At 41.1% G+C, this 14,053-nt stretch overlaps 1 protein-coding gene across 6 annotated transcripts in view; it reads right to left on the reverse strand.

The window, feature by feature from the left end:
• Positions 1–3,700: 3,700 nt before the first annotated feature.
• Positions 3,701–14,053, reverse strand: part of elf1 (E74-like ETS transcription factor 1) — a 40,821-nt gene continuing 30,468 nt past the window's right edge. For 3 of the 6 annotated variants that reach the window (XM_085905924.1, XM_085905926.1, XM_085905927.1), the window contains exons 3-9: positions 11,128–11,302; positions 9,357–9,458; positions 8,780–8,941; positions 8,618–8,701; positions 7,320–7,512; positions 6,743–7,063; positions 3,701–6,168 (exon numbers count right to left, since the gene is read on the reverse strand). In XM_085905924.1, coding sequence (XP_085762050.1) covers positions 5,421–6,168; positions 6,743–7,063; positions 7,320–7,512; positions 8,618–8,701; positions 8,780–8,941; positions 9,357–9,458; positions 11,128–11,302 — 1,785 coding nt within the window. In that variant the 3' untranslated portion in view covers positions 3,701–5,420. The other 3 variants (XM_085905928.1, XM_085905929.1, XM_085905930.1) reach the window with 3 other exon arrangements.

Genomic DNA, 14,053 nt, shown 5'->3' on the forward strand with positions numbered 1-14,053 from the left:
CCCAGGCCCATCCTATTTATCAAATGAAGCTCTTGAAGGATTGAATTCCTTTTGTTCCATATTGAGAAAGCGCACTCCACCCACCCCCCTTATTTTCATTTCAAATAATCCCCACGTGCGGCCTTGAGATGGTAGTGTTGCCAGGCTGGGAGAGTGGGGAGCAAGGCATGAGTTGGGGGCTTTGTATTCGCTTGAATGACCTGCAGGGAAACAGTCTTTTTTTATTGTTTTTTTTCTGTGACAGCACAGCGCCATCTTGGGTCGAAAGAGGGGAATACCATGTAATAGCAAACGTTCCCCCAATTTACAGGATTGTTCTGGGGCAGCATAAAGTACTGCTACACTGGTGGTTGTCAAATATCTTGCATAACAAACGTAAAAATAAAAATAAATGTCTTCCAAATGCCACCATCATGGCCAACATTAAAATACAGCTGCAGAAGGCTTATACATGATCATCAAAATTAAGATCGGTTTTACTTCTAAAACATATTACTGAACATTTTTCACAGTTTTGAACATTGGTGCACTTCATTATATGAAAAGCAAAATAAAAAGGCTTTAAAGAGTCATTTAAAATGTATTGCATACAGATGAATAAAATTGTAAAGACAAATCAGTTCCACTGAATATAAATAGAATGCACTTAAAAGTAAAAATACAATCGAATTGTACTTAGGGGTGCACTACAAGTTGGAGAAGCTAGCATTATGTTTACGGAAATTAAGAGTGCACCAAAAAACGGATTGCGCCAGTGCGCGCAACTTGTTCACACTGGTGACAAGGTGAGCAAGTGCGTCACGGATGGAAACACCTCAAGTACAGATCCTGTTTGGTTTCGGACATCGGCTACGTTTGGAAATGAATAGTCACAGAAAAGTGCACGAGTGTCAGAATGCATTTCTGAATACACCCTGTTTCGCCCCCCCCACACACACACACGCACACAACTCACTACTCGCACACGCATTCTTGCAACACGTTACCCTGATGTTTGTCAGAAGCATTTCTCTTCCAAATTATTACAAATAAAACAATCTTGCAGGACATAACAAAAATCCAATAACGTTGCCTGAAGCACTCACCTAAAAGCATCCCTTTTTGTTTTTTTTAGAGAATTGGTTTCGTTGTTTTGCAGCAACAATTGTAGATTTACTCCAGCTCAAACAAAATAGACTACTCGTACTTCCTTCAGATCAACTGGACGTTTAGGTACATTGTTGCCCTCTTGTGGGCAGATAGAATTATGAAGTTATAAATCTACTAACAATTACCATTTCATCCATGCATTTTATTCAAGATTTAGGCTACTGTCCCCAATTGCTATGTGTGCTAAGAAGAAGAAGAATCAGCTTTATTGGCCAGGTTTGTGTTTGGCATGCCAAACAAGGAATTTGACTCTGGTTGATCTCAGCCTCTGTATAACATTGAAGTGACTAACAACATTCAGGTGACTAACAACATTGAAGTGGCAAGAACAGGATATTAATGTCCAGTGATGTCTCTGAGAATGAAACCAAGTAATTCAACATTTTGTCATCATTCATACAACCTATAGTTGATTTCTAATGAATATTTACTGTTCAATGAATAATATTGTATCATTTAGATAAAATAGACCGATTATAGGCAGGGAGTTGGAACTTAAATTAGACAGTGGGATGAGAACAATACGGAAAAGACAATTGATCCCACAGTGAAGAAATTCCCTTCCTATAGCAAATTAAAGTGTGCAGCATAAGATGAAAACCAATCTCAACTTTATGGCAAAACTGCATTTTCTTTGTTTTCTTTTGAACAAAAAAATGACTGTTGAACACATTTCATTCGAGAGCAAAAATATAATGGTCACAAATGTTTGCCATTATTTTCTGTCTGTGTTTAGTTTCAGGTTTTATGTTTTTCTATGTACAGTTTTTTTTTATTTTAATCAAAAACCCCAAATATATTGCACAAATTTATCTAAAAATGATGGGATCTTTTTCTACGTGTTTCAGATGTCGATTAAAAAATAATAATAATTCCAAGTTTTTATTCCATACTTTTCATATGCTTTCAGTTCGAAACCATAGTCACTTCAGTATTTCAAACTGTTTCTGACTTTTTGCTAGTGTTCAGGGTTTTGTTATTGTCTTTATTTCAATCAAAATCATTGGAGTTATATATTTTCCCAAATTAGGAGATGCAAAAAATATGGTTTAAAAATATTCATTCTAAATTTGTGATGATGCAGAAGTCACACTGATTTCCTGGTATGTAATTTTCATGCATTGTGTTGGTTTTGTTCTTTGAACAAAGTGATGTTCATGCACGGCTCATTTTGGGCACCGGTAAAAAAAAATCTGTCGAATTTGAAAAAATAAAAAAATATATTTTTACTAAAGAGGGGTTTGGTGAATGCGCTTATGAAACTGGAAGGGTTCGGTACTTCCAACAAGGTTAAGAACCACTGGGTAAAACGAAGCTCATCCCTGCACTGCTTCTCACCACGCGCTGGAGGCGCCATTGTGTCAGCCATCATCCTTCAAGCTCTCCCACAGTGAGGTGCACAGCAGTAAACACTGGAGCTGTGTCAGTGGCCTTGGGCAACACCAAAATAGCCCCAGCCCCCCCATAGAGGCTCGTGCCATCTTTTGACTTTCTGACTCATTAAGCAACAGAATAGTGTTAGTCGCCTTTTATTATTTGAGTCTGCCATAACGAGTTCACTGTCTGGCAGTTGTGATTAAATGGAGGCTTGTTTGTTGACTAACGGGTTGATTGTTTTCCAACAAGAACAGTGCTGCACGAGGGTGAGGATGCAAGTAGGCAAGCCCCAACTCCAGACAGCTTCCTCAGCCAGCACCCACGCACAGCCATAATCCATTCAGCAAAAAGACACACGCACATGGTCTTGGAAAATCCATCCAAGTCATTCTGTTGCGGTGTGGTGGTGGGGACAGACTTGCTTGTCTGCATCTGTGAGTGTGTCAATTGCTAAAATGCTAATGTATTCATCCACCCACAGCCATAGATAGATCTTAAAAAAAAAAAAAAAAAGTCCACTCAACTCAGTGTGTGCGAAAGGGCCCCCCCATATCCTTTGCACCACGGACCTTTTCTCATTCACACATGCTTTCTGAAATGTTGAATTTTTCCCAGCATGAAGGGCAGAGTGTCTTTTGCTAACAATAACCATCTGCATTTAATGCCTGGCACTGGATCAATCTGGTGACACGGATGAGTGGGTAACGCGCGTCTGCCTCGCAGTTCCGAGTTTGAGGGGTTTGAATCTGGCCTTCTTTGGGTCGTTGAGCTACTTTCCACTTTCGGTTCAAAGATTCACAATCACCAGAGGCCTAGAAGGTATAGTCGGCCCTCATCTACCAAGAAATAAATACTTGCATTTGAGACCCACTGTTTTTTTTTGTATGTTATGTATGTATGTATGTATGTATGTATGTATGTATGTATGTATGTATGTATGTATATATGCATGTATGTATGTATGCATGCATGCGCGTGTTGTACTCTTGTTCCATGTAATGCATGGAATACGATCAACACAGCATGGTATTGTTTTCCTGTACAAAACCAACCTTGCAATACCGGTTTGCAATGAAACTGTGTCCTTAGTGGTTCGTGTATTGTACCACTAATTTATCTTTCTCGGAATGAGACACCAGAGGAAAATGACATGACACCGTGAGTCCTCGCAAACTGTTTTTGTCTCCAAGTTTAATGTTTCTGCATGTTTTTTTTTTCCTTTTTTGGGCTGCTGTGTGATTGCTGGACATCTGTTGTGTCACAAAACAAGAAAGAAGCTTTATAAGTATACTCGGCATTAAGAAGGCCACTGATAGTTAACGGTCAAGAAACAACAGTGCTTTAAGGCGAGGTTGGTCTACATAAAGGCGAAGTATATGGAGCAAATAAAGCAGCAGCATAAACAAGATTTGGATAAGAAAATGTCTCCAGTGTAATTATTGATTGTCATTATCTTGCATATATTTGAACAGTATGTATACATTCAGCTTGTCCTGACAGAACCAAACAAACTAAGACTAGGACTTTATATGTATAACTCCTGCTCTGTGAATCAAGGTCAGTGTATCTGCTTGACCCCTCTGTGCCTCAACCCATTGTGGAGAAAGTTTGGACTGTTTAGACACGGCACTACGGCCGATGGGGTCCAATCATAAATCTGGCCTCGGGTGTCGTCGGTAGGGAGAATGCACACACTGGATTCACATGTTAGCAGGAGCCGGGAGGACGTGTGAAAATGAACAAAATAGCACAGGTTCAAAAGAGATGATTTATGACTTTTATATTCCCATACTGATTATTTTGATACTGACTCTTGAAGGCTTTTAATGCATGACAACTACAATATCCTTTGCTAAACAGAAGCGCGCGCACACACACAGCAGGATATGAACAACGACATGTAAGACAATGGAAAAAAAGCTGTTTATATATTTATGGGAAAAAAAAAAAGTTTGGTCTTCCTCGTACTAAACATGTATATAGTCTTTGTATTTTCCCTCATGTGGATAGAGTACAAATGTGCCTTTTTTTATACAGAATTTAGAAATTCACAAAATAAATAAAATTTGCTGTGGCCATTATAGTGAATCTCAAGTGTATTATCATTTGTCTATACAGAGAGAGATCCATGCATATTCCGTCTCATATCAACAAGATTTCAGCCTCAAAATCACCAGCTGATATAAAAAAAGAAGTTTTATCGAGAATTCCGTCTTTGCCTCCAATCTGCGCCAAGACTTAGTTTCTTCCAAATGCCCTTTCCAGTTTGGAAGCATGAAGTAGTCTACTAAAGAGGACTTTGCCTTTTGCTTTTGCTTCTAAGAAAATAAAGTAGTATGTCCCAAACAAAAGCAGTCATCAGTGTCCTCTTTGCATTTGAGGGTCTGCAATGATGCTCATTGGTTGCTGGCGGAAGTTCCCTCCGCCAGAAAGTCCAATTTCCTTGCTCCGTTTTGTTTTCAGTCCCCCATGTTTTGGTTTGTACTGAGCCAAGCCTCTTTTTTTTGTTTTTTTTTCACCATTTGCATGTCCACTGAGATTTAAGACAATAACAGAATAACTGGCACAATTGGCAGACAAGCTTCCCTGTGTCATCATCCAATGGCTGTTCTCCTTAAGGGAGGAGATTGGTGCAAGAATATCTTCGCATGTCCAAAAACTGAAATGTGACATCTTTAAAAAATATGAGACACTCCCTTGATACATTTCTTTAGGCACATGATCACAGAAAAGTGAGTAAACGATTCGATCTCGAGGCAGAACTGGAGGAGCAACAGCTGATTCCTGGATCAGATTGCAGCAATGTGGAAGAAAACAAAAACAACCACCATCATGTTCCAAATGGTTTTCCTGCTGCTTTTTAGTTGAACTTGAGAAGAAGAAACAGAAGCAAGTCAGGCCTCCGCAGGCTCCGTCTTTATCTGGATAAAGTTTGTGGGCATCTGCATGGAGAGGGGCAGCTCCTGCAGGCCTTTGATGGCCTGTTGGGACTGCAGAGACATCTCCCCTCGCACCTCCAGCTCCTCCACGGGGGTAAGGCCTTCGCAGGGGCTGCTGCTCTGGCAAGAGAGTCCACTGAACGCCGTCTCGCCGTGGCTGGTGTCGATGATCACAGTTCGGTACTGCAGCTCCGCCTCGCTGGTGTCCATGTTCTCCTTGGCAAAGGTGTTGGCCAAGGAAGGATCGCCGTTGACCATGGACTGGAAATAGCTGGAGTCCAGCATCTCCTCTTTCACTTGCAGCCCGCACAAATCGCCTGATTTCAGCACGGTGGCGATGACGGTGCCGGGTTGCTGCGCCACCATGGTCTGCCCGCAGGTGGTGTTGATGGTGAGCAGGCGGGGGAGGCTCGAGGCGGAGGAAATGGTACCCGGGCACGTGGTGGAGGCCGACGAGATGGCGGACGTGGCGAGGTTGGTGACGAGCAGTTGCTGGGGGAGGCCATCCTGCAGGCCGTTGGCCGCCTGGATGGTCAGCACATCGCTGCCTGAGGTGCTGGTGGGGGGCATGGACTGGAGGAGGACGTGAGGAGGGGAGCAGTGAGTGGGGTCCCCGTTGGAGAGGACAGTGGTGAGGGGCAGAGACTGAAGAGAACTCGACGACGTCAAAACAACCGGAAGTGAAGTGGCAGCATTCATGGCCCTGGAAAGAAAACAAAAGGAGGACTCGAATGGAAAATAGTCATAAGAAATGATGGAGAATCAACTTTTGAATTTCTTATACAATTCGTATTATAAGTCTACACACCACTGTTCAAATGCCAGATTTTAAAATAAATCATTTTGTTTTAAAGTTTTTCTTCACCAATATTGTGATCAGCAAGCTGTACAACAAATGACATTTTTTTTCCAAAAGTGTAAAAAGAAAAAAAAAGAGGTAACGTGAGACTGAGATGTGACTATGCTCAGAATTGCATCACATTCCCACTTTTTCAACAGAAGTCAGCACCATCCTACGATTACTCCAAATAAAGTTCAGTTGTATCTGATATTTTCTTCTGCTTTCCAGTAGAAGCCTGAAGGCTTTATGCATTTTGAATTGTTCATAGTTCCCTTCACCTTGTCTAAGGCCCGAGTTCCAGCTGAAGAAAAAGAGCTCCCAGGCTTCACAGTAGTTACAATCTGATGTTCTTTTGGAGTTTTGTGTTTGTATCCAAAATGATGGCCAAAATGTACACATAGAAGAGTATAGTAATACCAATAAGTGCCTTGTGTACCTCATAGCCTGTGCCATGTCCGCCCCCTGGTTAGCTTGCAGTATATGCAGGAGTTGTTCAGCTTGTCCTCCCTGCGCTTCCTGCTGCAGACATTGCTCGACGGGCTCTTTCTTCATCTGCTTGACCTGCTGGTGAGCTCTCCCTCTGGAGCCCCCCCGTGATACAGATCTCCCATTGGCGGACCTCTGGGCGCTGTATTCGTGACCGTCAGACCCTACGTTGTCATCCTCGATCACCACCAGGTCGGCTGGCATCTCCTTGAACTGGTAGACCAGACGCTGACCTTCCACCTTAGCCAATATGCCTCGCTGGTAGTAGTACCTGCAGTGAATGAGTGTAACGTGATTGGAAATCATAGAAATATTACCTGAAGATTTACATTTCAAGATATCATAAGGTGCTTTTTTTCACACAGGTTGTGTACTTGGATGAGAACTTGTGAATTGCTAGTTATATTTTCTTGTTTTCATCAGATGGCACTTTCACTTGCTTTTCTGCCACATTTCCACTCGCGGTGGTGTTAAATAATGTGCGCAAATACATTTCTCCAACAATGACAAGCCCTTTCCTTTTGTACCTGAGTGCTCGTCCCATGGTTTCGTAGTTCATGTCGGGCTTGTTCTTATGCTTGCCCCAAAGCTTGGAGACTGCCTTGGAGTCAACCAATTTGAAGATGCCTTTCTCCCGCTGTGTCCATTTGATATATTTGGGACATGTGTTCTTGTCCTGCAGTAAAGCCAGGAGAAATTCCCACAGGTAGATGGTGTTGCCTGCAAATGAGAATGGGGAAACAAATTTGCATCCACCGTTTTTTATTCTACATATATTCACATTGTAAAGTGTTACAATCTTACACTTTGTAGAGCATAGTATTGTCACTTGTCTTCAAAAGCATTAAGGGAATGAAAGAAAAATGATATACAAAGGAAGCTATGTGAAGCAAGCAACTGTAAAGCATTAAGGATCCGTTCTATGACAGCTTTGAAATCAGACGTGTCTCACCTCGAGCCAGGAAATTTGTATTCAACTGAGGTGAAAGCATTTAAATGTTATTTTTAGTTTTTATTGTTGTTTTTTTTTGCCTATATTTAACTAGGTAATAGTTTGAAGTCTGACCGATAAGTAGGGAGTTTGTTTTGAATGCAGGATTAAATGAGAAACCGATCATTCCTGATAAAAAACAAACTGAGCGTGTTCGTAAAAAAATGGTCTTTTGTGCCTTTAATTTGTTTACACTTGAATGACAAGTAAATAACTTGTTCCCCGTGACAAGGTTACGGCTACTGTTTTGACGAGGCTACTAATCTTAACATTAACATGTGTTAACACATTTTTATATTTACATTTAAATCGTTTCAAATGTAAGAATTAACTTTAAAAAGGCCTGTACTAGAGTAAATGCAGGTTTTATCATAAAATGCCCATTATTTTCTCGTAAATCTCAACAAATTAGAGAATGACATCATCCCGGAGAGGATCTTGTTCGACCTTGTATTGAGTGCATGCGTGCGTCTTGGGATGGACCCGAGAACAGAAAGGCAGGAAGTCGATTAGTCTAATGTGCAATATGTTTTAACAAGAGGTGGTTAAAAACAGTAACACTCCCAGTTGTCACCTAAATCCCAGCCGACGTGACAGGGTGATGTATATGGGCCAGACTAAAACGTGTCACCCTGTGCGGTTGGTTCACAGCAGTCTCTGACAGTGGAACATCAATGTGCCTGCAAGTGCGTCCCTGCAGGCCCTGAGAAGGCCATCATTCACACCTTGGCTGTTTGCACACAGGGTGACACAGAGTGCGCTCCACCAGAGGGGAAGAGACCTTGGCTTTGATTGGCTCGTTACAAGGGAGGCACACTTGTTATTGAGGCTTACCTTTGCCCTCTTTGCTCTTCTTCCTCAGTGGCAGGTTTGGGGTGGAGATGGGGGAGCATGAGCGTACCGCCCGGGGCTTTCTCACTGAGACAAATTGAAGAGAGCAATGCGTTAAAAAAAAAAAAAAAAAAAAGGCAGCACACAGCATGCCAACAAGCTCACCTTTGTTTTTTCTCTGTGGCTTCAAAGGACATTTTTGGGGGATCTCGTCCATGGATGAGGTGTCCTCATCCGGCGACATGTCAAGGGCAGCGTTCTCCATGTGGTCGGGCCTTAAGGGCGCGTACGTCAGGTCCCCCTCAAGCAGAGTACCGTAGTTGTGAACTAAACCGCAACGGAAAAGACCAAAAATAAATCAAAAACAGAGAAGCCAAAAAAAATTGTTAAAACGTCGCTTAATTCTATTTGAATACATTTCCAAAGGAAATTCATTTTCAAAATCTTAATAAAGCCTTCGAGCTTAGAGGCTCCGCTCTATATTGGCTTTTGATTGTGTTAATAGCCAGCACGGTAGGACAAGTACTTATTAGGTCGAGAGGTTTGAAGTGTCAATTATCCATAGATGTGACTATGAGTGGCATAAGATTGTAAGTCTATATCTGCTCTTGCTCGGTCAGCTCACCCAAGACCCAAATAAATGCTCTAAAAAATGAATGGTGGGATGAAAATAACAACATACCCTTGTGAAAAAGTCTGATTATTATTCTAGAAACAGCCAAATTTGCAACAGACGTCTTACACATGCGCTTCTCGTCCAATATGTTGTTTGGGGACTCCATGTTGAGCAGAGCCGCAGCCGCCTCATTTGTCTCCATACTGTCTTCTGCACCCGAGACAGTTTCTAAAAAAGAAAGAAAAGAAAGGCCAGACACATTAGCTTCTTCAATGTTGTCATGAGGCGACAGCTGGTCCAGATTGCACACAAATTCACTTGAGATGAGCACCAGCCACGGTAATAATAGTTTTGGATTTATTTTTTTATTATAGTTAGCATTTATGTTGTTTATATTTTGGATTTTCAAATTCAATTAATTTTACATCCTTGTTTGCATAGCGCTCTCACAATGGCTTTCGCTGTAAAAGCGTTTTACAAAAACAAAATAACAATACAATCTAGAACATTGGCAATAATACAAACACAAATCACTATCCCTCCATATGACTTGTTATTTGAAATGATTATTGATGAAAGAAAAGAGATTCAAAGTCTCCTCTCACCAGCTCAATTTGAAAAGTAAACAATCAGCATGGACAGCCAGAAAGATGACAGCATCCATTTGCCCGTACATGAACCATAAAAAAAAAAAAAAATGACGTTACCGAACATAGTGTTCCACGAAAGAGGAGTCACATCAAACGCGTCTTGCCAAGTGACGGGTGCCGCATGCCACTCAATGCTGCTATGTTCTTGTTTGTGGTTAAGGGTGACATAGTCACCGATGCAATTAGGTTGCTTCATTTATGGTGGCACTACAGACGCTCATACAAGAAATGCTATCATCTAGAACTCACGCACACGCACGCACGCCACTAACTTTAAGCAACATTCAAGATGAAATGTCCCCTTGATCTTTTGCCTTTCCTGATGTCACAATTGTGCAGCATCAGGCCCACCCCCTAACAGCCAAAATGACTTTCGACTATTACCACTGGGCCACTCCATGTCAGATGTGACTGCTCTCATGCACGTGTACTTGTGACTATCATCAAAGCAGGGTGACGGAAAGGTGAACTTGTCAAACAGTTTCCTCCAAATTTGGACACCTTGAAATATTACCAAAGTATTCCTCCCATGAGTTACTCGGATGTTGGCTGACATCAGCAAGGGCAAAGGGATCTTTCATCTTGAATGTTCTTGAAGAAATTAGAGCACAACAGCCAAATGGCCTCTTGCAATCCATTTGTTTCTGTCTCCATTCAAAGATATCTCATGAACTTGAACTTGCTATGGATTTCGACACGTCAATCATAACTCGACTTCAGAGCAGCCTTTGAAGTGGTCGATCATAAGATTTTAAATTGCCTCGAAAATGTGGATCACTAGTACAGGCTCAGCACTTTCTTGTTGATTATTGGCCCAGCTCGACACGGGCACTTGTTCAAGGACACCGCTGTGTAAAAGTACCATTACTCTAAGTGATTCGGGCAAAAAACTCATCACTATATTTGACTCAAATGCACACACATTCACAATATTATCAAACTCGGTTTGGATTTAAAAGACGCAAGTGCGTCGAAACCAAAACTGAATCATACCACTTTAAAATGCCGTACGTATCAAATCGTTGTCTTTGAAGGAAACGCCACTGTCGCAGGTTCTGACAAGTTCATTTGTATGAATCACACCCGAATCGTATCGTTCCACTTCAAAATCAAACCGTCCTTGAATGCCATTTTGAGAAATGTATCAAATCAAAAAACAATTTGGTACTATACTAAGTAGCTTAACTTTATTTATAGAAAATAGATGGATGGACTCTTCTAGCTCTCTAGATGTCAAGTATTCCAACCTGAGAGGTCCACGCCTCCCACCAAGATGGAGGGCACTTCGGCCACGTGCATGGCGTTGTCCATCATGATGCCGTTGGTCACTTCGTCTGACTCGAGGCCAGAGTACACCTGCAGCAGATCTGTGGCGGGCACCTGCTCCACGATCACGGCGGGGAATACAGAAGGGTCATCCAGCTGTGACAGATGCACACAAACAAACACACACACCCACACACATGAGTGGAAGGCATAGGTTTGGCTCCATCCAGTGTACCTCGTAAAAGGTACATAAAATACCCTGGTAGATTAATATCACAGCCTGATTTGCTGGCTGTTATTTTTACAGCCGTATAAAAGCAGGCTAGCACCATGTGCAATTTGGGCTAATGTGTAGCAACAGAGCAGAAAAGCTCATTTCGAAGGCACTGCAGTAGTCCGCAGGGAGCCAACCGAAGAACAAGACAGGCAGCAAAAGTGAGCCTACTTCACCCACAGAATGACTACTTGGCTGGGAAATCAAATAAAACCACTCACTGCGGATGCTATAATTGGGAATTTTACACAAAATGTGCTTTGGAAAACCTTCCTGTGGGGAATCTTTTACGTTTTAGTGTTGATTGCCTCAATGTAAAATGCTATTAATTGCACTCCACTTAAAATATCATGGTTGAATTTATTGAAACGCTAATGTTGGTTCCATGTTTACTCACCTGGCAAAACATCAAATCCTACCATTTAAAATATATAAATGCAGATTTTTTTTAAACACACAGAGAATTATTAGTGCAACAGTATTACATATCCTGTGTTCAATGTCATACTGTATATTATACAAGCAAAGTGTTTCTCATGTTTTGGTTACCTTACACTGCTACTTTGTGAATGATCGTTATATTTAAGAATAAATTATTTTAGAGAAGTAAATCTCGATTTTGAAACAAAATAATGCTTGAAATAAATGATTGACAACAAGTTTAATATTGAAAAATATTTTTTCATACAGTTCTTATTTTTTAGTTTTATGTACTCAATTGAATTGGCCGACGAGTGTGGGGGGTTTCGTTTTTACCACAAGGTGCTGTGTAAAAAGGACCTAAACCTCCACAATTTACACTAAATAAAAGTGAAAATAAAACCAAATAGAACAAAAATGAATAAAGTGATGTTGGCTAGTTGTGGGTGTTTTTAGGCAATGCAGTTATATCACAACACCACTAGATGGCAGCAAAGTACACACCAAGATTACCCTGTCTGTGGCGCCACAGTTGGAAAACACCCTCACCTCAGGTCATCATCATCCTCACTGGTCATTCAATGAAACAATTCAGGATGTTTTATTGATTTTTTTTTTTTTTAAACCGTCACAAACAAGCATCTGAGTATTAAAGGCTTTCAGTCAAATGTAAAAATCGTAAAACTTTTCCTTCTTCTCATACTGAATATAAGGATTTGTCTACATGAGTGCATAATGCAGATATTTACTCGTATCTTTGCAGACAGGCAGCACATGAATTGGGAAATTATCCTAACAGCTCCGCGCTTCATTAAAAGTGAGAAAGGATGGCAAGGGTGCAGGAGAAGGAAGAGGAATAAAGGCTTATCTGTGCTGTGAGACAAGAAGCCATTGTTGGTGTGAACCTCTGGGGCATACCAGGTGTTCAGGCCTTATGGGGGAGGGCTGGGCTGATTAGCCGATTTTGGCTACACTTTAACCAGGCCAGCTAACAGAGCAAGTCGTTATTTGTCGCCATTGTTAGCCGGCTGACGCTCCAAGTTCACACATGGGCCACGTTTGTGAATTTTGCAGCGATGAGCGACAACAATAACACATTGTGTCATGTGTGCAGAAGAATGATTGCTTTGGCTACAAAAAAATATCAGTAGCAATGTTTCCCATTAAGCCCCATCTGATACTATCGGATTTAGCAACACGGCGCAGAAAACAAGTGTGCCCGTCGGTGTCCTTGAAAAAGTCAAGTGTGTGTATCGAAGTGTGTGCGCGCAGACATTTTGACTACTGGTCGATTCAACCCCCCCAAACAGCAACTCTTATTTACACCCGACTAATGTAGCAGCACATTTTGCTGACATAGCCTTGTTGTCTCTGCAGATATTGCGATGGTACACTAGCTCATTGTTTTCCAACATTTATTGAACCAAGGCACATATTTTACATTGAAAAAAATCTTATGGCACATCACCAAACAAAAATGTCAGAAAAAGTGCTGAAATAATAATGATCTGTGGTGCAAGTGAAGCTTTTAGTTGTTCAGCCTTTTACTAAACAGAATGTCATTGGAATAGGTAAAAATCAATACATGATATATGGTACTGTAATCAAATCATATTTGGATCAAATGGGTGAAACTGGTCAATGTCCAGCAATTATGAAGCACACTAATACACCATGAATAGCTCATATTGTCATGTCTAAAATGTAACTACTTCTGCACTATTAGGAATGCTCAAGTTTGAACGGTTATTTCCCGTTTGTAGATATGCCATTATTGCATTCTCCTCGCATGCATTTCCCCATTTTAGTTTGAGAAAACCTTACATACAAAACCACTATCGGCACCATCTAATGCAGGGGTGTCAAACTCTTTTTTTTTTCGCCGGCTTCTTTCGGAGGGCCAGTATGACTGTCAACCCAAATAAATGCATGAGCACCTCATATTGTATACAGTAAAAGCTACAAAACAAACTGACAAATAACTCGTTTTCAAATCAGACGAGTAAAAACTGGTCAAATATTGAAAAAAAAAAAAAGATTATTAAAAGTGAAGACAATTTGAAATTCTACTAATGACACACGAATTTGATGCACAATTTGTCTTCACGGGCCACATAAAATGATGTGGCGGGCCGTATCTGGCCCACGGGCCTTAAGTTTGACACCGGTGATCTAATGAGCTACAATGTGTTCAATATTTAACTTACACAATG

The sequence above is a fragment of the Syngnathus leptorhynchus genome, chromosome 2, assembly GCF_054491065.1.
Source record: "Syngnathus leptorhynchus isolate UIUO chromosome 2, UIUO_Slep, whole genome shotgun sequence".
Taxonomy (NCBI): domain Eukaryota; kingdom Metazoa; phylum Chordata; class Actinopteri; order Syngnathiformes; family Syngnathidae; genus Syngnathus; species Syngnathus leptorhynchus.